The 26,844-nt window shown below is 38.1% G+C and overlaps 2 protein-coding genes and 1 long non-coding RNA gene across 7 annotated transcripts in view; 2 read left to right on the top strand and 1 right to left on the bottom strand.

Moving 5' to 3' along the window:
* The window catches only part of LOC129264336 (D-glutamate cyclase, mitochondrial-like), a 29,116-nt gene extending 21,856 nt beyond the window's left edge, over nucleotides 1-7,260 (top strand). For all 5 annotated transcript variants that reach the window (XM_054902203.2, XM_054902204.2, XM_064102866.1 and 2 more), the window contains exons 9-10: nucleotides 4,301-4,575; nucleotides 5,043-7,260. In XM_054902203.2, coding sequence (XP_054758178.2) covers nucleotides 4,301-4,575; nucleotides 5,043-5,180 — 413 coding nt within the window. In that variant the 3' untranslated portion in view covers nucleotides 5,181-7,260. The remainder of the gene's footprint in view (nucleotides 1-4,300; nucleotides 4,576-5,042) is intronic.
* LOC129257021 (uncharacterized) lies at nucleotides 405-3,958 on the bottom strand. Its single transcript, XR_008584126.2, has 3 exons — nucleotides 3,870-3,958; nucleotides 1,365-1,468; nucleotides 405-789 (listed from the first exon to the last, which is right to left on the bottom strand). It is a non-coding gene; the product is annotated as an uncharacterized LOC129257021 (long non-coding RNA).
* Nucleotides 7,261-8,368: 1,108 nt separating the features above from the next.
* LOC135154801 (cyclin-dependent kinase 2-interacting protein-like) lies at nucleotides 8,369-21,690 on the top strand. Its single transcript, XM_064102864.1, has 5 exons — nucleotides 8,369-8,713; nucleotides 14,784-14,946; nucleotides 15,389-15,524; nucleotides 16,644-16,770; nucleotides 17,257-21,690. The coding sequence occupies exons 1-5, from the start codon at nucleotides 8,644-8,646 to the stop codon at nucleotides 17,451-17,453; spliced, it is 693 nt and encodes a 230-aa protein (XP_063958934.1). The 5' UTR covers nucleotides 8,369-8,643; the 3' UTR covers nucleotides 17,454-21,690.
* The last annotated feature ends 5,154 nt before the right edge of the window (nucleotides 21,691-26,844 follow it).

The following is a 26,844-nucleotide window of genomic DNA, read 5'->3' as shown; positions in this document are numbered from 1 at the left end:
TGCAGTAAATACAACTCAGAATTTATTTTGCAAGAGCACTAAATTGCTTAAATGCTTTCATTCATACATATCATAATGAATAACATGCCCAATTAAGTTATTTTAGTTTGATTTTCAAATAAAACATACATTTCAGGAGATTGCTACACTTCAAAATCTGAAGCTCTCTTTAATCATAAGATTGCATCGTAGATATATATCACACTTGCATACAGGGATGAGGTCGAGGCTGATTCTTCCGAGTCATGAGGCAGCTTGAGAGAACTTCCCATAGATTCTGTACAGTGACTCGGACCAAGGCCAGCAAAATGTTGCCTCGAGGTCAGCATTGACTACATCCCTGCTTGGACTTGAAAAGATCCATTGATCTGTGCACAAAAAAAGAACACTGCTCAAGACATTCATTATTGATGGACCTTTTATTTTTATTTTTCAATGTTTCTTGCTCCCGAGGAATTACTTCTGAGATTCAGTTATATGAAATAAAATTTCATATCATCTACATCAAGTGTTTCACCACAGAATGTCTTGTTTGAAATTGACGTATCATGCAGAAGACCACAGTCCTTAAGGTTGGCATGAAGAATCCATAGAAGTCCAGTCAGGAAAGCCACAAGCGTCTCTGCTTGAAGGAACAAATCTGGTTTCCAGAAGCAGTCTAATTTGAGATGAATTTGGAGAGCTTCATGGAGTGAAGATTTTAAACAAGCAACGCCCTCATTCTGAAGTCCACTCTAAATGATCTTACTACAGACAGGAGCAGCTCTGAATTCAGTTCTGATAATCAACCTGTCCATAAAAAAATAATAATATAGGAAATAATGCAAGCCCATAACTATACATACATGTAGCTTGGGTTAGTTCAAATTTTGTCCTTTCAGTGCAAAAACGCCCTTAGCAAAACAGTTTTGTGCACCCCATTGGTGCAGAAATGCCCCTATGCCTGCTGGTAAGGGCGTTGTTTGCACCGACATGATGATATGATAGAGGGAAAGTGGCTTACTCCTGAGACCATAGTAATTGGCAATTTGCCATGATGTAATCTAAAAAAGTGTGAACTGATTGTTTTTCCCCAAATAAATGAATCATGGAAATTAAAATATGCAATAAATTAAATCAATGAAAGCAAAATACACACTTTCATACAGTACACCTTGGATGAGCACAACAACCGCCCCCTCCCCTCCCCCCCCCCCCCATCAATGGGATGTCTTCATTGCTGAGAAGTCCAGTCAAGATAGAGATTTGTGTTTGCCTTTTTTTCATTTTGCATTATCCTTTGGTCAATGTGTACAGATTTCACCCCCATCCGCATTACAATCATGGTGAATTATTAATAATAATACAGTTTACATGTAACCTACCATTCAAGAGTTGATAAAATGAATCAATCAGCTGGTTGCAAGAACACACATGGTAGCAGACACAGTTATGGTGGTTCGGTTTATTCCAGACTTCCTTGTCATAACTGTAGTAAGCAATTAAAAGCAAAAAGCAAAGAGATAAAACATGTTCATGAAATTAATATACAAGTTAAGCTCAGTTGCCAGTGTGTTAATCATTATAGTAGTCCCAGGGTGTTTTGATTAAAGTCACTTCTGTCCTGGGGAGGGGTACTATGGTTCCTCAGCTATGGGCGGCGCAATAAAAAATTATGAATCATACCTTTTGCTTTAATTTACTAAAAAAAGCTTGTAATAGAATGCTAAACTTTGGTGTACATATTCCTTTCTAGAGCATTCCTAACAACTTTACTTTAAAAAATCTGGTATAAAAAAAAATCCTTTCATGTTTTTTTTTAAATATTTTTTCTTAACTTCTTAAATGTATTTTTTGTTTTTGTTATTTTCAAGACAAAGTTCATCAGTGACATTAAATTACTATTGTCAATAAAAAAAATTACCCAATTAACTTTTTACATGTAATCATGTTTTTGTCTGACATGTACTTAAACAAACACAATGTTGCAAAATTTCCTGACCCTGTACCTGGGAATTGCAAATTTGGTCTCAAAAGTTGCGCGAGACTTGAAAGTAAAACGCCAGTCAGTGGTGCGGTAATAAAATTTTGAGTGGCAGATTTATTCTGAAAAATGTGAAGGGGGACCATATGCCCCCCCCCCCCCCCGAGTATTGTGCTTGATGTAAAAGGATGTAAAAAAAAAATCATGATTATGCATTCAATATTAATAAAATGATAATGATGCACCATATGAGACACCCTTTTACTGTAAGCACCTGGAAAAGCATTGTAATCATCCATTAAACAATTTAAAGTGAAAAAAAATCTGTCATCTATATAGCACCTCATGTGCTTGCATAAAAATCAAGTTAACACTAGAGTCAGTTAAATAGTAGCCCGGGGGGGGGGGGGGGGACTCACAAAATAATGCATATGGGGATGTGCCGCTGGAATGGGTCGCCTTTTTGGAAGAAATCCCTAAACATGGGGTATGATTTTATGCTGGAAAATCCCTAAACATGGCCCAATTTTTAGATACTGGCCTTAAACATGGGTCCATATTCTACTCTTGTCTTTGGTGCAAATACAAAATTACCTTACATTTTGGGCGATAACTTTTTTCTTTTTTTTTTGCTTGTCAAGTTTTCCAGGCGAAAATGTGCCCCCCCCCCCTTGTGGAAATCCTGGATCCGCCCCTGTAATGAATCCCTAATAATGGGTACCTTTTTAGCCGAAATGACCTGTAAATATGGGTACGGGTTTCAAACCTTCAGCCGCACACCTTTGTGAATTTGTCCAAACCAAATCTAAGTACCTTCCCCCCGGCATAGTAGACCTACATATTGAATCTAAAAAATAGATTTATTTAGGCTTACATGTAGGCCCTATATCTTTTTATATTTATATGTGATGGATATTAAAAATGTGACTCATACGGCACATCATTACAAATCAACGACACAAATAGACTGTCCTTGCAAAGAACCTCTTGTGCAATCTGCCCGTAAGAAATTTTAAAAAGAGCCCCGGGCGGGCAACTCCCTGTTCAATGTTAAAACTTCCCAAAGAATGTGGCAGATGTGGCCAATAGGTTTAATAGCCCAATAACATCTTTAAAAATAATTAATAATATAGGCCTACATGTAGACCCCCTATACCTTTGTTGTTGTTTTTTTGGCCTGGCGAAAAATGTGGAGAACCCCCCCCCCCCCTCCAAAAAATTAAAAATAAAGGAATAAATAAATAAAATAATATTAAATAAATCTAAACAATTCCTCCAAAGTCAAGAGCAAAATTTTCATTCTATCCCAGGCCAGGCAAAGGAAAGTCATAAAAAGGGAGGTTAGACAGACTCTTAAAAAAGAGAGACTAATGGAGAGGATCTAATAATGGAAGTCTTTGATTTAAAGCCTAACGTTAGATTAAAAATCCTTTAAGTTAAAAACAAAAAATTGCTTTCTGTCGAGTGTTTCTCAAAAGTTGTGGCCATTCGACTGCATTGAATCCATTTACTGGATGGTTATTAGCCGTTGAAACTTATATAACTTAAAAATCATTTCAAATATGAACAATAATAATCTTTTAAGGTCATTTTCGATGTTTCATACATAATTAGAGCCTACAAATTTACTTGCTTCAGGGTGATTTTTAACAGCACTGCACCGGGAATGTCCTGCCGTGTTGTTGGTACAACAGTGCATTACCGACACAAAAAGTCAAGTGTGGGACTGGGTTTAAACTGTGTGGTAAAAAAAAATTTGAAGGTGAAATTTCGACTGGCGATAAAGATACATTTTCACATTTTACAAAATAATTTTTTCCCTGGCATAGGTCTAAAACATATAAATTCTCTGAAAACATACATAATGGAGAAAGAAAGCAGTGAAAAATGAATATTTTCTACTTACTCTCTTCCACAATCACGATTATTGCAAGGATTATTTTGCTTCATCAGCTAGTCTTGTGCTGCAGACCCTGTTTACAGCTGCAAATCGTCTGCAAATCAGCTGCAACTTGCGTTCAATCGCAAGCCTTTTTCTTGCAACGCAAATTGGCGATTGATTGCTAGTTGCAGTCGATCGGGATCGGCTGCAAAGTTGCAGTCGATTTGCAATCAATTGCAACGTAACTTTCTTGCAACACCCCATAGGACATACAAAAAAGGTTGTTTATTTACTTGAAATGCCCATAAACTGAAATTACAGTACTATTTGAAACCGTCTTTGGTCTGTGAAAGCAGTGAATTTTTTTTTTCTATATTGTAAACTTTTGAAATTACAGTAATTATTTCATTGGTTCCGGAAAATTTGACTTCAATATTTTTTATTATTTTTTGCAGGGATTGGAGATGGCGGTAACGAGATAGGAATGGGCAAGGTCAAAGAAAGAGTGGTGAGCCATATCCCGAAGGGCGACATTATTGCTACGGTCACCTCAACGGATTACCTCATCTGTGCTGGAGTCAGTAACTGGGGCGGTTATGCCATAGCTACGGCTCTCGCTCTCCTGAGGTTGTGCCCAATACATGACCGCTATCGTCGACGGGCCATCGGACTGCCCCCTACTGAAGAAGAAATTCAGAGCATCAAGGACGCTCTACCAACAGTGGACAAGGTTGGCTATAAATCATGTATAATATTATTAAAATTACAAAAGAAATCCACTTGGCTCATTCTGCTTCATTTTACATTTCTCAAGCAAATATTTGGTATTTCAAATTTCAACAATGTTTTTTATTATGAAAAAATTGAATATACATATGACATAACTTCTAAAAAATAATAGCCAAATAAATTGTCCACATAAATTCATCTTATTGATCAGTATACATAAATCACATATCAGTTTGTATATCTGTATAGATTCATGTCATGCAGTCTTTGCATGACATTCTTTGCAGATGTTTCCTTGAAACCAGGTGTTATTTGTGTTTTGGGTCAAAATTTACCTGCATCAGAACATTTGATGGTATATAGTTGCAATTGAGTGTCATTGGTACATTTTTTCAGTAGGAGTGTAAGGTACTTAAGGCTGTGGTCATTGGTACACTGACAAAATTCATTTTGTTCTTTTTTTCATAGGAAGAGAAAGTTCTTGAGGCTATGGTGGAGCTAGGGTTCATGGATGCGACAGGAGAGGTCAAAATGGCCGTCGATTGGTTGCCGTTTCATGATGTCCATGCTAACAAGATCAAGGAAATATCCAGTGTCTGCTCTTAGAGATGAAGAAGATTAAGCTGAAAAAAGTGAACTTGATGAAAAAAAATGTGCTTGAATAACTCATGGGTAAATTAACCTTTGTGAGAAGTTAAACCATTATTCTGTGGAGTTTGGAGGGTGTTAAGTGTCTGCCATACTAATAGTCTTACCCTTTCTGTTCCTAAGGTGATGATAATAATATGCCACATTGATATAGCGCTTAATACAATGTTTCAAAGTGCTTCATGCTATTACCCTGGCTTAAGCAAGGCTACCCTGATTAGGCCCTGATGCCTTCAAGGAATTCCTTCCTACCGGGGCCACTACACCTGGGTGGAGAGTGGCACATGTAGATAAACGCCTTGTCAAAGGATGCGGGTACTGCAGTGGGAATAGAACCCTGGACCTGTAGTTCAAAATCTGGAGACTTTCTCTCACATGATTTAATCAAGATAATAGCACTATTATCTTAACCTATTGTAAAAGAGTGATTCCAAAACAGGAGAGGATCAAAATCCTAAGGATAGGATGATTCTTTCATATTTCATTGTTGTGGAATGTCTCATCACATACAGTATATAATAATAATAATATGTCCATTTATATAGCGCAGTTACTATGTGCATATACTCAACTGCGCTTTGATACTTGGTATCGTATTATATAGTCATCATATATCAGACGTATTTTTATCCAGAGTGCTTAAAAATTGCTTAAGTAAATCCTATTTTTAAGAAAGACAACTCTCATGAAATTAGTAGACCTATATCGATTCTTCCTAGTATTTCTAAAATCATTGAAAAGATTATTTACAAGAGGCTATACAAGTTTTTGGATACACATAATTTATTAAATTCAAATCAATATGGTTTCATCCATTCTGCTCATAATATGATTATATGATTAATACATGGTTTGGTTTCTCATATTTCCAAGCATTTTTTATTTACAATGGCAATCCATCATCTGCTACTGATTTATGCTAAATGATGTATGCCTGATTTATTTTCAATGGATATTTGTTATATTTATGTTATATTATATTGTCATGTATAAGAAAAATAAATCAAATCAAGTCAATTCGGCTTTTAATTAAATTAAGTGATAAATTTGTTTTGAAAGAATTATGGGTATATCTTTTTATGGACATGTTGCTATATGGAGTGCAATTATACTATGCAGTATATATCAACTGATATGTTTGATTTTGGACAACCATTCCTTGCCTACTGCTTGTGGCAGTTATTCTAGATTATGGGTATTGATATTTGATGTTTTACTGTTGATTTTTATATGTTCATAGTATGGCTACTCATAATTTCAACACCTAGTCTTAGACCATTGTTTTAGTTAAACCAGAGTCCAGAGTATGACCCTTTGTATTTACAGTTTACATTTTTTAATAGTTAACTGTAACTGCCAACAAGGACTGTCTTATATGATAAGTATCTATTTTGTGTGTGGGGGCAAATCGAGAAGCATTTTTACCCTAGACAGCCCTTTTTTTTAAAGAAACTTGTCAGTTATTAAATATCTTTCTTTTTCAAATTTATGATCATTAGATAAAATATAGTATGATGTTGTTGTGGTGTTACCCCCTTATGATGTTCTACATATGTATCCTATACATTTTATTTTTACAATAATCACATGAATAGTATTCTTAAATGCTTGTGAAGTAGTCTATATCTTACCTTTCACATAATATTTGTTAATTTTATCTGACACAGTGTTATTCAAACTGTGACAGATTGTGTTCTTTTGAAATATGGACTGTAGCCATTTTTTCTTGCTCCTTTGCCAATGTCTATCATAGTCACTGAGTGCTATTTTGTGTGATATATATTTGTGTTATTCAATTATTCTTTCACAATATTTTTCTTTTTTTCCAAACTGAAATGGTAATGCTTCATAATACTTGTAATGTGTGTGTTTGTATAAAAATCAACCTCAGTTAATTTTGACCAAAGCAATTAAATGAAATGACAATGTTTGTCCTATATGCAAAATCAAGCAACATTTTCCAAAGAATTCATGACAAATATGTATAAGGTATTACTCTATTTTACTAATAAATGCCATTTTGATGCTCTATTTCAAAGTTTTCATTGCTTATAAGAATGTATTTTTTGTGTGTTCCATTGACTGATTTAGTTAACACCCAAATGCAATATGAATGAAAATACATTATTTTCAACATTACATAATTAATTTTTATGACTAAAATTGCAATATAAAAATAGAAATCTATTATCAGCAATGTGTAATATGTACATGAATTGAAGTTTTCATAAAGAGTTAATGATGCTTGCACAGAATGGATATTAAGACAGAATGGATATTAATTGTGAAATATGAAGGTCTACATGTGTATGGGTTATGGGTGCCTGTATATTTACTAAAAAAAACGAACCCTGATGATCCCTACCCAAAAAATTAACATATAAATAAATAAATAACATGAAAACTAAATAACAAGATAGATAAATAAATAATTATATAAGTAATAAATAAAAAGATAAACAATTATCAACCATGAGACCCTCGGCCTTGAGAATTGTCATCCGGAGAGAAAATTCAACATGGCTATTGCAAGAGTAGATTGATATGTAATATGATATGTTGTTGGATGTCATTTTCAAATATCGGCTGCAATTTTGCAATTTTCATTTTAAAAAAATACTTCCCATGGTCATTATGAGACAATTCAACCAATCCTTCTATTTTAAAATATAATTGTTTTCATCTATATATAAAGTGCTAGTACATTTTTAATCATATCAAGCAAGGTAGTCAAAATGACTATCAAAGAAACAGAATTTAAAAAAATATACCGGTAATATAATATGTGTCCAAATATTGGTCCGGCCGCCTGAGATATTGGCTCATACTTTTAGCCAATCTCTAAGAATACTTCCATTGATAATATAGTATAAGACTTTCAGACATATAAATTGTCTACAACTCGCATGTTTATCCCACTGTCAGCTATCAGGATGACCTTTTTCTTGGACTTCATAGTGCATTGCTTATACTTTTAGCATAACAGCAGGAATAATAGAGCTGCAGTCTACATCTAGATTATAAGGGGTAGGTAAAAAGGTAGCTGCTGATTGGGATGGGATGGGTGGTCACCAGAACGTAGGGCTTAAAATACACAGAGAGAAAAAGCCGAAGAGAATTAAAAGAGTTGTCAAGCAGACGACGCTACTTTATCACCTGATCGTAACGATCACGTGACAGCTTGAGCGACTGACTCGTACGGTACTCGCTTCAAGCCACAGGTCCGTCCTGCATGCATGCCGTGCACCCGGCGAATTCCCAGCCGACGTGATCCCGGTACGTGCGCTGCTGATGATTCCCCCATCGCGAGCTTGCTCCTCCGATCCGATATCCGCTACCCTGCCCCTGGAAGTGGAAGGATTTTTCGACGTGGATCCACTTCTCCTCGGCCGGCCTCTGGCAAGCGCAAAAATCAGTGAGAATGACAGATGAAAAAAAGAGGAAAGGTTCTTCTCGTCGTGCTCACAAAAGTAACACAGACAACAATACAGGTAAGCACTAAATGCAAAACAGGAGTGTCACAACAAGACACAAGAACTGTGCTCTTGCCAATTCCGAGGCCCCTGGTCATGCTGGTGGTACTTGGCTGTGGCAGGGTGACCAGATTTCACAAAATGAAATACGGGACAATCGACAAAGCACGATGCACCAGCAGATCGACCGAGCCAGGTCTTTCTTTATTAAAAAAAAAAGCCTAAAGAATGCTACACAATGTTAGACTTGTAAAAAAACAAAATAAAGTCTTTTATAGGAAGGGAGCTCGAGGGTGAACGAAAGAATGAAGGAGAGAAAGAAAAGAGATGAATCGAGAGAAGAGGAAAGAAAGAAAAATGAAGGGGAAAATTAAGTAAAGAATTAAAAGAAAGAATAAAGAAGGATGAAAGAAAAAAGGTTTTCTGTCATTCTTTGAAATGAATAAAAGGAAGGGAAGATGAATGAATGTGTGAATGAAAAAGGGAGAGAAAGGTAAAAGAAAGTAAGAAAAAAGGAGGAAGAAAGAATGAAGGATAGAAAAATGTTTCCTTTATTCTTTGAAAGAAAGAAAAACAGGAAGGAAGCTAAAGAATAAGGGGGAAAAAAGAAAATAAGAATGATGAAAGAGAGGGAGGTGAGAAAGAAAATATTGGAAGTAGATAAGGAATAAAAAGAAAAGGAGAGGAAGGGAGAAGGAAGCAAAGAAACTAAGTTTAAGGAAAGAAAGAATGAAGGAAATCTAAAAAAACGAGAGTAAGAGCAAGAAGGATCGAAAGAAAAATGAACAGAGAGAAAGGATCAGGAAAGAAAGCTAGGAAAGATTGGAAATAAAGATAGATGGAACAATATTTTACAAAAGGCAAGCAGGAAGAATATAGAAGGATGAAGAAAGAGTAATCAATGACTGGAATAGTCTTCCTGAAAACCTTATACAAATGCCAACAACAGACAAATTTAAAAGACATATTGATATATTTTGGCAAAAAATACTCTTTGAGCTTCCATGACTCCTCACGCAAGCTCATGAAGTAGTAGTTTTCAGTGACCAATCATGCAAGAAGCGACCGGGAATTACGGGCTTGCGCCTTCATCCCGTACCAGATGATGATGATGATGATGATGATAGAAAAGAAATAAAAATGAAAGAAAGAGGAAAAAAGTTCAAACTTCAAGCACAAATAAAAAAAATCAAATCATCTAACGAAAATCTCAACAAGTATTTGGGGAGTTTTTGATATATTTTAAAAAATTGTTAGAAAACTAAAATATTTAAGAAATGAATAAAATTTCAAAAGTGAAACTTTATCGAACTTAAAAATTAACATTGCGGCATCACACACAGGCATCTCTCATCCCACTACAAGTTTGCACCGATCACAAGTCTCAAAACTGACAAATACAAAAGCTGAAATTTAGTTATGAATAACTTGCTCCTCCGATTAAATTACCAAATCAGTAATCCGAGAATCCATACTATAATTGTAAAAATTTCCTGCCGTTTTTGTGATTATTTTGGTGAAAAAACTGTTTATCATGTCAGATTGTTTGGGATTCTTTGCACCATTGAGAATCTGCCCCGATCCTACAACATGCCTACATGTAGCTAGTGGAGGAGCCTGCCGCACACAGGCAGGAGGCCAGTCCAGGCCACGTGCAAGCAGCAGTTAGTACAGTATGTATGTAGGCCTATTGACTTTGCGTGTGTGTGTGTGTAGATCGAAGAAAATATGGGTAGCAAGAAATCACTGCAGAATTTGTTTACAGTAATCAACTTTATTGTTGTCTCTGCTTCGTCATCTGTTGGTTATTTTGTGAAAATTCTTAATTTTTCTATGTATTAATTATTTTTTGTTCAACATTCTGAAATATGGGACAAATAGGCGTCCCGGGAAGGTTTTTGGGACAAAGGAGCAAAATATGGGATGATCCCGGAAAATACGGGACGTCTGGTCACCCTGGGTGGTGGGTCTTTTCTACTTTTAGGGGTTTAATAGTTTAGTTTGGGAGAAGACTTGATCTGGAATATTGCGATGAGGATGAGAACAAAATGAATTTACCATGGAAGAAGGGATCATGACGACATGAGAAGCCTTGAGGACTCTGTGATGATATTTTTTAATAATACTTTTACATCATGGAGCCTTGACATACAAGACATGTAAACACGGATGGATTTCCCTAGGAAATCCATCTTTAGAACTAGAAATAACTTAGATTTGTGGGATTTGATTTATCTGTAAACCTTCATACGCCTAATGCGTATGAAGGTTTGAAAATCTCTTAGTATAAGAAAGATTAGAGGTTTCTTACCAGACCAATCTCCTGTATCCATTCATAAACACCACAAATACAATAGGCTTGACCCTTGAACTGCTTTGTTATGATGTAGCTTCAATGAGCTATGTTACAAAATGCCGTTTTGAAGAACAATTTATAGGCCTACATGTAGATAAAAATTATCATTTAACAAATAATAAAATTTGAATTGTTCTTCAAAATGGCATTTTATAACGTAGCTCATCGAAGCTACGTCATAACGAAGCGGTTCAAGGGTCAAGCCTATTGTATTTGTGGTGTTAACAAATGGATACACGAGATCGGTCTGGTAAAAAACCTCTTATTTTTGTCTTACCTGCATACATGTAGCAGAGCGAGACTATAGGCGCTGCGTTTCCGACGGCAGCGACGGCGGCGTCGTCAACATTGAAATCTTAACCAAGGTTAAGTTTGGAAATGTCATCATAACTTAGAAAGTGTATAGACCTAGTTCATGAAACTTGGACATAACGATAATCAAGTATTATTGAATATCCTGCCTGAGTTTCAGGTCACATGACTAAGGTCAAAGGTCATTTAGGGTCAATGAACCTAGACCATGTTGGGGGAATCAATATCGAAATCTTAACCAAGGTTAAGTTTTTGAAATGTCGTCATAACTTCTAAAGTATAAGGACCTAGTTCATGAAACTGATCATAAGGGTGATAGTGTATCACTGAAGATCCTGCCTGAGTTTCAGGTCACATGACCGAGGTCAAAGGTCACTTAGGGTCAACAAACTTTGACCATGTTGGGGGTATTTGTGAAATTGTCATAACTTTGACATTTTATGGATCTAGTTCATGAAACTTAGACATAAGAGCAACTAAGTATCCTTAAACATCCTGTGTGAGTTTCAGGTCACATGACCCAGGTCAAAGGTCATGTAGGGTCAACAAACTTTGATTATGTTGGGGGTATTGGTGGAATTGTCATCATAACTTTAAAGTTTATAGATCTAATTCATGAAACTTGGGACATAAGAGTACAGTAACCATGTACATGTATCCCTGAATATCTTGTGCTTGTTTCTGGTCACATAACCAAAATCAAAGGTCATTTAGGGTCAATGAACTTTGGCCGTGTTGTGGGTATTTGTTGAATTAGAAAGTTTATGGATCTACACATGTAGTTCATGAAACATAGACATAAGGGTAATCAAGTATGAATGATTGTTTTGCACTTGTCTTGGGTCACATGATCATGGTCAAAGGTCATGTTGGGTCAATGGGCATAATATTTTATTATCATATGAGCGTTTTCTTTTGTGATTAATTATTTAATACACTGTAGCTGTTTTCAAATTCAGCACTGCTGCTATATCGAATCGCGTAATGCAGGCGAGACTGCCAGAGGCGTTCCACTTATTCATATTAATACTAAGAGATTTTTCAAACCTTCATACGCATTAGGCGTATGAAGGTTTAATAGAAAAATAAAATCCCACTAATATAAGTGATTTCTAGTTCTAAAGATGGATTTCGTAGGGAAATCCATCCGTGTTTACATGTATGCGCAGCATGTCAAGGCTCCGTAATGTAAAAGTATATGTAAAAATATTTTTGAATATCATCACGGAGCCCTCGAGGCTAGATCATGAGTACGATTTGATGGATCATGGAGGAGGATGGAGTGAAGATGCGATGATGAGAAAGAGAGATCTGATTCTGATCACCATAATCAGGGTGCTACATAACTTTTTAGATGAACTTGCCCTGTTTGGCAAGTAAATTTTTAAATAGTTGGAATATACTTGCCTGAAATCAATTTCACTTGCCCGAAAAATCCTTGAAAAAAGTTTTACTTCTTCAAAGAAAATATTAAGGTTTTAGAAACCATTGACCCTTTTTTCTCTCTTTTGACATGAACCGATGCACCTCGTTCTTGCATTTTTTTTACAAAGTGATTTTATCTTGCCCGCCATGACCAAATTTAGGGTCGGTATATCATATCGACCCAATTTGGTAATTCTACTGTGAGAATTTTGCTTGCCCAATTCGGGCAAGTAGTTTTGGTCTTTACTTCAAAACACTTGCCCGACTATAACTTTTACTTGCCCTGGGCAAGTGCTTATGTAGCACCCTGCCATAATATATGATTAGTGGTTTATGGCAATTATGAACTTAAGAGGCAGGATGGGGATGATTGATGATTTTGATTTTTGGATTGGATCAAAGATTTCAACTCCTTTCCCCAGCTAGCTCGGCAAGATCAGTAAGAATTGACACATCCTTATTTAATATCTTACAACTTTATCATCAACCAATTATCTCAAACTGAAATTAGGCAAATCTCTAGGGACCGGACATATATCATATGAATTTTGTTTTCTTTAGTCTTTTCTTAGATTAAAACAACTTCATTGGGTAATTTGTTGAAATTTTCTTAAAATTTAAAATAGGAGCACGATGCAGGAGAAGAATAATCAGGATGTCTGAAAATCTGTATTCTGGCAGTCATTTCTATTTAAAATTGCTCTTTGCCACCCCCTTGTTTTCCCTTACTTTACACTTTGTTACAATTTTTTAGAAGCTTTAAAATTATCACCATCATCATGTGTGAACTTGAAATCCTCAATTCCGGTTCATATTATTTTTGAAAGTTGTATTTAATGAGTATTAAATTTGTTAAGGTATTATGAAATCTTTTGAAGAACATATTTTTTAAAAGTGTTTTTTCATCGATGTTGACTGATTTAAAGGTACTCCTGGCTGAAAATAATTATATTTACATAAAAAAGTAAAATTCACTGATCAAAATCTGATTGCAAATAACGAAGCTATAGAATTTCAAAATCAAGCAATATTTTGTGAAAACAGTTGAGAGTTATACTATGTATGTACATCATCATTCATTAGATGAGCTGGTGATTAGTGTCACATCTTCACTTTCCTTTTTCTTATGTTACCTGAAATCATAATTATTTCAATTTTTCATACATGTGTACATGATATGTCTCCCTTTATTTTGCAGCGATGAATAACTTATTCATGAAATCAATTGTCAATCCACTTGTTTTTTTAGTTCTTGAAAGAAAAAGTTGTATACACATAATTTCATATCATAAAAATACAAAAGAACAAGTGGGCATATGACATCAGCAGTTTGCTCATTGAATATTCATTAAGACATGTTTTTAGAACTGTTTCACCAAAATCATCTATTAAAATTCAGGACTTTGTTATTCATTGTCCAATTTTGATCAAATTTTTGTTTTGTTTGTCTGATATTTCTTTATCTGTTCAAATCATATTATTTTCAGCCTGGAGTACCCTTTTAAGATTCCAACCCTTAACAAAATTACAACAATTATTTAAAATTGTCAGCACTATAGAAAGTTTGTTAGTTATGGAAGGTTCATGAGAAATTTGTGTGGACCATGTTCTACCTCACCCCCTTGTAGACCAAAAAGCTTCAATCTATATACCATCGGTTGTTCAGCTTAACTACGTTGACTCCACTGATGGGGATGATGGAAAGAAATGCCTGAAATTGTTTAATGAATCCCCAGTAAAAAAAACTTATTTCTGTCTAGACTCTTTACTGCATGATAGGAAAAAAACATGATAAAAGTTACCTGAAAAAAAGGAAAGAAAAAAAAAAAATGAAGGAGAAATAAAGAAAAGGAGAATAACTGAATTTTTTTAAAGAAGATTATTAATTCTTTCTTTTAAAAGCTGTGGCAATAATAGTCAATTCTGACTGGTTGCCATCAAAACCAAAGAAGGAAGAAAAGGATAAACTGAAGATTGCAATCTTATTTCTTTCAGGTGCTAGTCCATCTGGTCATCAGCAGCAGAAGCTTCAAGGGAGTGCTAGGGTCATCAAGGACCACTGCGCCGATTGGCACAATCATATTGAGAAATGGAATGGAATGAATGATGCAGGCTTCGACATCATCAACAAGATCATCAATCTTAAACTTCAATATAAGTAAGTGGGTGTACAATCTTGATTTCTAACGGTGAAACCTGTTTGTAAAGATAACGCAAGGAGACAAGAAAAGGTTTTCACAAGGATAAATGCTCTGTTGAAACAGAAATGGATATACTGCAGATTTTAAATTTAATTGCCAGGTTTAAAATGTAAATCCGATTTTAGACTGCATCTCTTCTGACAATGAATTTAACTTATAAAATAAGTGCTATTTAGATCTACCAAAACTGACTGTGACTCAGCATTTGATAACATGATAGCAAACTGAAAACTTCTCACTTATGACCTCTCCTTTTGTCATTGGCCAAATCACCAAGTATACTACATGTAATACTTCTTGAAGTTCTTGTTGTCAATGCATAAAGTTGTTGGCAAACAATTGTGTCTATTCTTCATTGAAAACAAACAGATCAATTGCTGCTTGTCTCTTTTCATTCAGGAGTGATAGAGAAAGCAAGCTTGATGTTCAGACGAGGACCAAGAGTGAAGTAGAGTTCTTGAGTGAGCTGAATGATGGAATGCCAGAAGGCCTCGAGACACTGTGTGAACAGCTGACTGCCATACATACATCTATGGTAAGTAACACTTTATTGCTTGCATGTTAGTTTTACAGGTCAACCTTATGCATTGACTTCATCTCGCCGCCATCTTAGAGGCTGAAGCCAATGCTTAGCATGTGTTTGGTGATCTGCAGTTTGCATATCTTTGATAACTCTGCAAGCGTATTTCTATATCCTCTGAGGGAGGGCGCTATGAGATAATGTAATCATATGCGTACGGTCTATTCACAGTTATGAACAAAAACGAAGGCCCACTTCCATAACACGAAATTTGGTCAAGTATAATTTCAGAAGCTTATTGCAAATGACTTGTCATCAGTTACAAGCCTTGTGAACCAAGTTGGTGTTTCATAAATCTGTTCTTAAATTACGAGCAACTTTATGAGCGACTTGTGATTCTTTCTTGTAAGTGATACACACCAGATTTCCATTGGCGTTGATTTAGTTCCAAAGAAAGGGTCAACAGTCATTCATAAGGTCAGTTGTAACTTGCAAACAGCTTTATGAAACACCCACCAGTTTTCATTAGAGCCTCTGCAATGAAATTTGTATTGATGTGACTTGCCGTATTTGAAAGGTTGTTAGTAGTTAATAAACATTATATTTCTTCCTAATCATTTTCTCAGGATTTTATCTTTGGATTTAGAGTAGATGTAATCTGGTATATTGACCATTTTGTCTTGTGTTCTTGAAATTTTCTCTTTGAACAATACTTTCATATTGGACCCTGTCATAATTGTTTACAACGACTTTTGATAAATTGTTGTGACAAACTATCTCTTTATCTGGTCAAATTGAATCATTTCAAATATCTTAAAACAGTACCTTAAAATGTTTATTAAGCTTGCCATTTTTTATCACAATATTTTTTTAATCGCACAGGTGCAAAAATTCATTAAAAAAAACTTGTGTACTTTTTTTTTGCTCAGAAGCGAAAATTTGCATTGGTTACAGTTTACATTGGACCCTTTGAGAATTTCAGGGGCTCTTTTTAAAGTTTATGAAGGCTCTAAGGGGCATTTTATTTTGTGGATTACCCTGAGGCCCATGTACTTTTTACCTGAAATAAAATGAGGGGTTAGAATCTTATACTTTTTTCAAAAAAAAATAAATTCTTTTCTGATCGCATTTTAGACTACACTGATGAGCAAGATGGCATCTATCACTAAGCACTTCCAAGGTGTGGAGAAATTGGAGCAGAAAAAGAAATCTGACCAGGATGCCAGTCCATTGTTTACAAGCTGGTCAGTAGGCAAGTTTGGTAAGTACTGGTCAATAATGATCTCTCTAACCAACATATCACCATTAAATTGCTTTGTACAAGTTTAAATTGTATAATTGGAAGTTGGAATTAGATACGACATCATTCCGTGTCTCATTCCTTTACTGTATTGAACTCATATGAAAACATTAGGTCACTCATGGTAGGTTAAGAATCAACCTTAACTGATTTTCCTCTGGAATTTGTTATTTGTTTTTTTAAATTCCTTTGGTTTACTTAAGTATAGAATCTTTACTGTAAGAACTCTTTGAAAACAGATCCATCATGTAATATGTGAAGCAGGCTCATGATTGAAAATATTATATTGTGTCTGTGTAAAGCTTTAAGTTCACCCCAGAGAAAATGGATGGAATGAAATGAAAAATGAAAAATGAAAAATGAAATGAAATGAAATAAATGTGACTTAGCCTATCTCTCTCATCCTTCATCTAATGCATCTCTTTCTTCTGCTCTTCCTCGTTGCAGTTCAAGCCTCTCAGCATCTTCAAGAAATGTACCAGAAGGAACTTGAGGTCAAGAAGGTGATCGTCGAGGATGTAGCTCACCATGACAACCGTGACATCATGATGATGTATGCCTCCTCCTGGCTACATCAGCCATATATAGAAGATGATGCCATCGTCACATTGGAGAGTATGCTTATAGAGACAGGATTCAGGTGACAGTGTGGCTTGCTCTCTTAACCAAGACACCATATGATGATGTATGCTTCCATGTGGCTACATCAGCCATTCATTGAAGATGATGTGACTTGCTCTCTTGACCATAACACCATGCTGTTGTATGCTTTCACCTGGTTCCTTCAAGTATAGTTTGGAGATGATTCAGTAATAACGTTAGAGTGTATGCTTTACAGAGACAGGATTTGGGTGATGGTGTGACTAGCTCTCTTACCCGTGACATCATGATGTTGTATAACTCTTCTTGGCTACGTCAGCCGTAAATTGAAGGTGATGCAGTAGTTATGTTGCAGAGTATGCTTACATAGACAGGATTTAGGTGATAGTGTGACCTGCTCTCTTACCCGTGACATCATGCATGGTGTTGTATAACTCTTCTTGGCTGATACAGTGGTTACGTTTGAAACTAGAGTATGCTTACGTAGACAGGATTTAGGTGACAGTGTGACCTGCTCTCTTAACCATGACATCAGGATGATGTGTGCTTCCACCTGGCAACATCAGCCTTACATTGAAGACGATGCGTCGTATGCTTACAAAGACAGGATTTAGGTGACAGTGTGACCTGCTCTCTCTACCGTGACATCATTATGGTGTATAACTCTTCTTGGCTACATCAGCCATAAATTGAAGGTGATGCAGTAGTTATCTTGCGTCGTATGCTTACAAAGACAGGATTTAGGTGACAGTGTGACCTGCTCTCTCTACCGTGACATCATGATGGTGTATAACTCTTCTTGGCTACATCAGCCATAAATTGAAGGTGATGCAGTAGTTATCTTGCGTCGTATGCTTACAAAGACAGGATTTAGGTGACAGTGTGACCTGCTCTCTCTACCATGACATCATGATGGTGTTTAACTCTTCTTGGCTACATCAGCCATAAATTGAAGGTGATGCAGTAGTTACGTTGCAGAGTATGCTTACAGAAACAGGATTTGGGTGACAAGATGTCTAACACCACATTGGCTAGCCCATTTGGTCTAGTCTTGATTTGGTCAAATTTCCGTTTTGTCTACACTACACTTGCTCTTTATCCTTTCACTTTAGTCTCTTTGTTATTTAGTCTAATGCCCAAATGGTCTAATCGCCACTTCATCTGCTTCTCATTTTGCGCTTTGTCAAATGAAAATTTGATTCTTATACAGTGCGTATAGAACATGTTACATTTACTTGGAAAAGCTGTCAGAATTTTGTGTATGAATATGAAGGAGACTTTTTGATATTGGTAGATGCTCTAAAGTCTTCTTTATCATCTGATAACAAAAATGCACATTTTCGTTCCAGCTTGACCAAATACTGACTAATGGAGGTAGGCTGTGACTATCCTACTGATGATAAATAATCAGTCAAGGAGCACGTGGTATTGGTCCAGATGAGGCTACGCTGACAATTCAATTCAATTTATTCTTTATTGTCAATAATAGCACAAGAAATGCGTCATGGTCACATATAAGATTCCATAATATAACAAGTACATATCATCAAAAATGCTGAAATTATACACTTTGAAGGGCACTGCTTAGTTAATATTTACAATTAATTGCACTAATATAAAACTAGAAAAATGATGAAATGACGTTGAAAAAGGGCAATTTATAAATTAAAGGTTTTTGAGAAATGTAATTGAAATTAGTGAATTGAATATTATAACCTATTGGCGATAAAAAAAAAGGAATCAAATTATTGTAGAGACAATTGGGTTTAAATGAAATTGGACAGAAATGAAAATTCCATTGATACTTATTTATTGCACTGTTTGAAAGAAATCTGGCAGAAAGAAAATTTGTAACCCAAAAATATATTGCTAATGCATTTGTAAATAAGAAGTAAACCAGTTAAAAAGAAAGATGTTCTAAGATTAATATTTCAAAGATGTTTCTGTATTGCACAATAGCAAGAGGAAGGAAGCAAGGTCCGGCGGAGAAGAAACATGTAATGCAATTCCAAAGCAAAAATATTTTAAATAATGAAAATATATAAAGATAAGAGGGGGTGTGGAATAAGAAAACAAATTGATAAATTGTCCAGTTGAATGATATTCACTGTTGACATTCGATATCACGGATCATACGTTTCCGATTGGGTTTTGCAACCAAATAGAAAATGCCATGAATGAGTCTGAGTACCGACTTGTCCGACACTTCATCGAACCCAACCTTCTTCCTGAAGGCAAGATCTTAAACAGGAGGTTGAGATTGTGATTCTTATTAGACATTATATCATTTGGCTTCTTTAGTATTCTTTTACATTCTTCTGCTAGATCCTCTGTGATTCCTATGATTTACAACACTTTGCATTTTCTGAAAATCCCGGGGGTGTCGTGGTCTACTGGTTACGACTCTCGTCTTTCAATCAGAGAGACGTGGGTTCGAACCCCAGCCGTGGCGTGTTTTGCTTCATCAAAAAAAATGTACCCACATTGTGCCGCACTCGACCCAGGTGAGGTGAATGGGTACCCGGTAGGATTTATTCCTTAAATGCTTTAGCGCCTATATGGCAGCTCAGCTACAGCCGGAGTAATATTATGATACCAAGTATCAAGCGCAGTAGAGTATATGCAATTATAGTAGCTACGCTATATAAATGGACCATATTATTATTATTATTATATATGCTCTAAACCATAATGTGCCCTGCTATAGACATCTTGAGTCTGGAAGACGTCAGGCAGCCCAGTACCCATTATCATCACTCATCTGTACATATCAGCAAAGTCATTCTGTAATCGAACACAACAGACAAAATAAACATCCAGTCAATATTCCAAAAGATACAGCTTGAGAATGGGCCCAACAAGGGTTGAATATTAGGTTTGAACTTGAGCTGACCTTACCATAACATTTCTTCTAAGAAAGACTTTTCAACATGAGCAATATTCCAATGGTTATGTGGCAATTCTTCCATAATGTGGACAATGTCACCCACATAAACATCGTTCTCCTGCTCGTTCCATCTCTGTCGCGATTGAATTGTGTAGGCAGGTACTCCTTCCTCCATGACCCAAACAGTCAACCAATTCTTTCGCAAATTCACACTTCAGTGTCAAATTGCGTTCTTCCAATTGCGTCAGAACTCTATCATGTTTCTTAAATGCTCATCCTCTGAATGACCTGACACAAGAATATCGTCCAGTATGCCTGCACTCCCGGCAAATCCTGTAAAACTTGCTCAATAAGACCAAAGACCAATCAGTTTTTGTTGAAACAACCCTTTATGACTCGACAGATTGGTATACTTCTTCAACACAGAGATGTCAAAACCTTTTCGGTGGATCAGTCCTCTTTTGTCATATAGCTTGACCATGTGTAAACCTTTGACATTGATATTATCCTCAGTGTACACACATGGCATCTTCACCTTGCTGTTGTCACCAATATCTGCTATTTTTCTTCCTCACTACACCCCATAGAGCGCCAGATGGTTAATCCTAGCTCGCTTCATGAGGGTGAGAAAATATCCGCCGGGCTGAGGCGACGTGCTCTCCCACCTCCCCGATATATGCAGGGGTCATGAATTTGACACCCCCAACAGGGAGATATGGAGAATCTGTTTCCAGCAATAGCTTATCAAGAGGGACCCTCCTCAAGGCGTCCAACTGCTCCCCAGTGAAATGCTTCACCATGCAGCTGAAGCTAAAGTAGGTGTTGGGGAAAACTTTTCCCCAAGCCTCGACCTCTTGAGGTCCAAGGGTACAACAGTGGATATGATTCCTCTGATATCTGTTGACCCTTTTCCTGGTTGCTTCTCGGACAATCCGAGAAGGGATATCAGAAGTTTGTCCCTCTTGTCCCCGCAGGTGCAGTACGAGGACTTTACCAGTAGCCCCGACCTGCTCCAGGATGGTCGTATAGACCAGCAACTGCTTTGACCAGGTCGAGGGCGGGAGAAAGTGATCCAAACCAATCTCCCCGAGAGCGCTTGTCTTAGGGTCACAGGCCAGTCGGCCCAGGGCGTCTAAGTCTGCTTCCTCGAAACTGGAAGTGAAGCAGGGGAGTACCCCCAACGAGACCTTCCAGTTACGACCCTCCGGGAACACAATGTTCTTGTACCTCTGGTGATCGCAGAAATTCGCGACACCCCCGGTTAGACAGACTGGGACCCGAGGCTCCCTGCCCAATGTCAACTCAGCACACCTCCAGCCCTTCTTTCCAAGAGGACCCTCCAGGAAGGGATATCAGAAGTTTGTCCCTTTTTATATACTGGACAAACTATACACAACAAAAAAAGTAAGTCCCCCCTTAAACAAACATCAATAATTTCCGAACCGATGCGAGTTTTTAATATATTTTTACATGAGCGTGTAGGTAATTTTATAAGCTATCCTCTGAGTAAAAGTTATGGACGTATTTTACGCCATGCTTCAGTGAGCACCGTCAGAAGGCAAAAATGTCACTTTTCAAAAGTCACAAGCCAAATATCATTACTTTGATTCCATTTTATTGGAACTAATTCCACATTCTCATCATGAAAAATAGTCAGAAGACTTGTAAAAGGTACTTTCTAAAAGACGATACAACTTTTTTGGCTAAATTTCACGGTTGAATAAACACAAGTCCAAATTTGCTATAATTGGATGTTTTACACATTTTTATCAATAAAAATGATAGAATATGATGACAGTTATATTTGGGAAGAGTATCTTCAACAATTTTCATCGTTTCACGGTTCAATGAACATTTATTGAAAACAAAAAATATGATTTTCAAATATCATAGGCATGTACTGTTTCATTTTGGTAACTGAAAATGATCTTTTCTCAACTTTTTCGTTATGTTCATGACCAATTAACATGCTTCAATGATTCAAAGGCGTTTAATTAAACATTCACGCTTGAATGAACATGTGGAAACTCCCGACCATACAAGTACAGATGAAACTTTTTCACCCCAAAGATAATAGCTAATCCCTCTTTATCAATTTGTGCATAATTTTTCTCTGCAGCATTCAAAGTCCTAGAAGCATAGGCAATCGGTTTTTCTGAACCGTCCGCAAGCTTATGGCTTAAAACTGCCCCTAATCCATATGGACTCGCATCCACACTTAGAACAACTGGCTTTGAAGCATCATAATGAACCAAAACCCTATCGCTAGCAAGGGCCTTTTTCGCATATGTGAACGCGGCTTCACATCTTTTGCACCATTTCCATTCAGTTGAGTGCTGTAGTAATGCATAGAGGGGCTGGAGCTCGGTGCTCAGATTTGGAATGAACTTGCCATAGTAATTAATCATTCCTAGGAAAGACTTCAATTCAGATACATTCTTAGGCTTGGGGGCTTTGTTAATGGCTTCAACTTTGTCTTGAATCGGTTCAATGCCCTCAGCAGTGAGAATATGCCCCAAATATCTGATTTTGGATTGTAGGAATTTGCACTTATCCTGATTTAGCCGCACATTATGCTTAGTTAACCTGGCAAATAACTCTGTGAGTACATTCATACGCTCGTCAATGCTTTCTGTCGCCACAAGTATATCATCAACATAGCAGAAGACATTCGGCATGCCTGATATTATTTTGTCCATGGTAGCTTGAAACAAAAATGGCGCTGTTTTGACTCCAAAACACAAACGCTTTGGTGCGAGCAAACCTTTGTGAGTGTTCAACACAAGAAGCTTCGCAGATTCTTCATCCAGAAAAAGCTGATTGAAAGCGCCAGTAAGGTCAATGACCGAGTACACTTTTGGAGTGGTACCGTTTTGAGCAAGTTTTGCGAACAAGTCTTGTGCATTTGGCAATATGTAACCATCATCCTCGATTACCTCATTCACTCTCTTGTAATCACCACACACGCGAATGGCACCCTGTGCTTTAGACACATGAACAGTTGGTGACGCCCACTCGCTGTGAGTGACAGGCTAGAAAATATCATCCTTTACCAGTCTCTCATACTCTTTATTTACGTTTTCCACCAGGGAATAAGGGACTGGTCTAGCCTTCTGAAAGCAAGGCTTTGCATCCGGTTTCAGTTTTAAGGATGCAGTGAACCCTTTTATTCCAGTCTTATCCTTTTTGAACAACTTTGCATGTTTAGTAGGAAAGCATTAAGCTTGTCCCTTGTTATGCTGGGATCAACCCTCTTTTGTTCCTTTGTTGTTACAGAAATTTTATTTTGCATGGCAAAAATGCTTTTCCAGTCCAGCTTTATCTTGTTTAGCCAATCTCTCCCAAACAGGGCAGGTCTTCTGCCCTTTACTACTAGAAGTTCTAGCATCACCGTCCTCCCCCCATTATACACCACAGGTATAGTAATACAGCCAAGAAGGGGTACGACATGTTTGGAATAACTACGTAGAGTTATATTGGGTTTACGAAGAGGGTATCTCGGTAATTCAGACTGATACACGACTTCCGACACCGTTGATCGTGCCGCCCCGGTATCTACCTCCATTTCCAAACTAGTACTACCTATATTAACATGTACATAATAAGGCAAAGATGTATGATTGCACTCACCCTCAATATTGTGTAATCCAAAACTACTCTCAACATAATTCACATCATCATCATGATCATGGTCTACTATTGTTTCTGAGTCAGAGTTTATTCCATCTGGCACTTGGGCAACATACTGGTTTCGTCCCTCTTCCCGTCTCCTCGATCGGCACACAGAACGAATATGTCCCTTCTTCTTGCAGATGTGGCATGTGGCGTCCTTAAATCGGCATCTATCCGCCGGATGGTCTCCTCCACAGCATTTACAAGACGAATTCTTCCAAGGAGGGGATGCGCCAGGTGATTTCCTTGGAAACTGTCGGTTACCCTGGTAATGCCCCTGATATGCTACACGATGAACTTCACTGCTGGCCACTGCTGGTCCCATGTGCTGCTTATTAGCAGCACCAGCCATCTCATCATCAACGGGACCTAGCACTCTCAAAAGTTAAGCTTATGGCGAGAAGCTGCCATTGGGTACGTGACATCTTCTGGTGGAGTCCTGAAACTAATCTGTCTCGAAGAGCTTCCAACAGGAAAGCTCCAAAGTCACACGTCCAAGCCAAATTTTTCAGCCGAACGATGAAGTCTGCTACTGTCTCCCTCTCCCCTTGCTGAGCCGTCCAAAACTTTAAAATGTTCCTTAAGACACCGCTTAAGCTCCTCATACGATTTAGTATTGGGCTGACTTGGGCTGCAAAGGTTTTTCAGGAGTTTATAAGCCACAGGACCGACACTAGCCAAGAAAAGATTAGCCTGCCTCTCTGCTGGTATTGCATTGGCACTAAGGAAAGCATCCATGCGGTCCGAATAATCATCAAATGACTCAATTGACTCCTCAAAACTTCCAATATTTCCGTACACTGCCATCGTGGAGAATTCGTTAAATCCTTGTCGCCAATTTTATATACTGGACAAACTATAATATTTCAATAGTCAAACAGTTCCAGCAACCCTTTATATTACTCAATACAAAGGAGAGAGACAGGTACACATGTCTTGGTAGTATGAAAACTTAAGCTCAAGTGGTTTATTCAGAATGCCAGTGGTCAATCCCATGGTTAAGATACATTCCACAGTAATGAGTCATGACAGTAGAAGTTACTTTCTCTTTAATATATAAGGATACAGAATGGACTAATCTTATGAATAGGCATTAGAAAACAGCCTACAGAATATGAAATAGTGAGTTGACAGTATATTACATCCCTCTTGTCCCCGCAGGTGCAGTACGAGGACTTTACCAGTAGCCCCGACCTGCTCCAGGATGGTCGTATAGACCAGCAACTGCTTCGACCGGGTCGAGGGCGGGAGAGAGTGATCCAAACCAATCTCCCCGAGCGCGCTTGTCTTAGGGTCACAGGCCAGTCGGCCCAGGGCATCTAAGTCTGCTTCCTCGAAACTGGAAGTGAAGCAGGGGAGTACCCCCCACCGAGACCTTCCAGTTACGACCCTCCGGGAACACGATGTTCTTGTACCTCTGGTGATTGCAGAAATTCGCGACACCCCCGGTTAGACAGACTGGGACCCGAGGCTCCCTGCCCGATGTCAACTCGGCACACCTCCAGCCCTTCTTTCCAAGAGGACCCTCCAGGAAATCTAGGTGGAAGAGACTGTCCACGGCCAGAGGTATGGGGGGCTTTGCAGCGACCTCCTCAAAAGAAACACGCCCAGCCTCCGGGTTAAGCCCCTGGGTTCGTTTCCAAACCGGGGGCGGAGCCGGGCCCTTCGGTGCCGCAGGGGTAGCCGATGCTCCCCCTCTAGCAGTTGGTGGCGCGCCCGCTCACCCTGGACCCATGGCGCCGATGCCCTCCCTCGAAGTGAGGCAGGTAGGCCAGAGGTGACGCTGCCGCTCCATGGCGGGTTCCCACCAGGGAGTGTCGGGGTAAAGAAACACCAATCCATCGTTCCCACCCCCTCCATCCAATAAAGGGAACCGGTCCCCATTTTGACCTGGGGACAGCCGTTCCGCGAGGTATTCGTGTAGACAGCAGACCCAACCAGCATACGCCATCTCCACCGCATGCGCATATGCCCCTTCCAAAAATCCCAGGGTAGCGCAGATGGGGCCATCCTAATCATTGCGCCCGGATAAAGGATCGCATAGTTTTCAAAATTCTACTTTTGGTTCATCATATCATCAATGGATCCGCACCTGATTACAACAAGTCTCTTACACACCACTATCAACCTGCACGCACACTGCGATCAACCCAATCTAGTCTCATGCATATCCCACTATCTAAAAAATCCTGGGGCGATCAAGTCTTTGCTCGTGCCGGACCAGCCCTGTGGAATTCACTACCACAAGAGCTGAAGAACTCAAACTCTGCAACATCCTTTAAGGGCAACCTAAAATTGCATTTGTTTACCAGCAGGTACTAGGTTTGAAGACAGTCATTTTTCGTCATTTTTAATTACCCTTTTTTGTAATTCTCTTAGTTCTCTTTACTTTAATGTTTTACTTCCTTCAAAGCGCCTTGAGCATTTAATCAAAATCGAAAAGACGCTATATAAATCATATGTATTCTTATATGGAAGGAGTTGGCCCTGCACGAGCCACTCCAATGCCTCCAAACAGCGCATTTGCCTCTCATGGATGGGCCGGTTAGTCCCTTCCATTTCCTCAAACCCTGGAGGCGCTCGTGGAGTTCCCCCTGTGATGGGTGCCGCTTGGGCCCCCGCAATGTCCCCAGTGGCTGATGGAACCTTGACCGGCTCCCCAGCCCCCATTACCTGTGAAGGGGCGGGTTCTACCCCTTCGCCTTGGTCCTGAACACCTGTCCCAAGGTCAGTGTGGCCCAGAGAAGAGATCAGGCCGTCCTCCTCTCCAACGGAGCCCTCAAGTTCCCCATCAGAGGGTAGCGGAAGATAGAACGCTTCCTCCATCTACAGAAAAGACAAAAAGGGAGAACAGAAAAATATGATATAGGTATGTT

The sequence above is a fragment of the Lytechinus pictus genome, chromosome 7, assembly GCF_037042905.1.
Source record: "Lytechinus pictus isolate F3 Inbred chromosome 7, Lp3.0, whole genome shotgun sequence".
Taxonomy (NCBI): domain Eukaryota; kingdom Metazoa; phylum Echinodermata; class Echinoidea; order Temnopleuroida; family Toxopneustidae; genus Lytechinus; species Lytechinus pictus.
The sequence above is the reverse complement of the archived record's forward strand: the minus strand, read 5'-3'. Positions and strand labels throughout refer to the sequence as shown.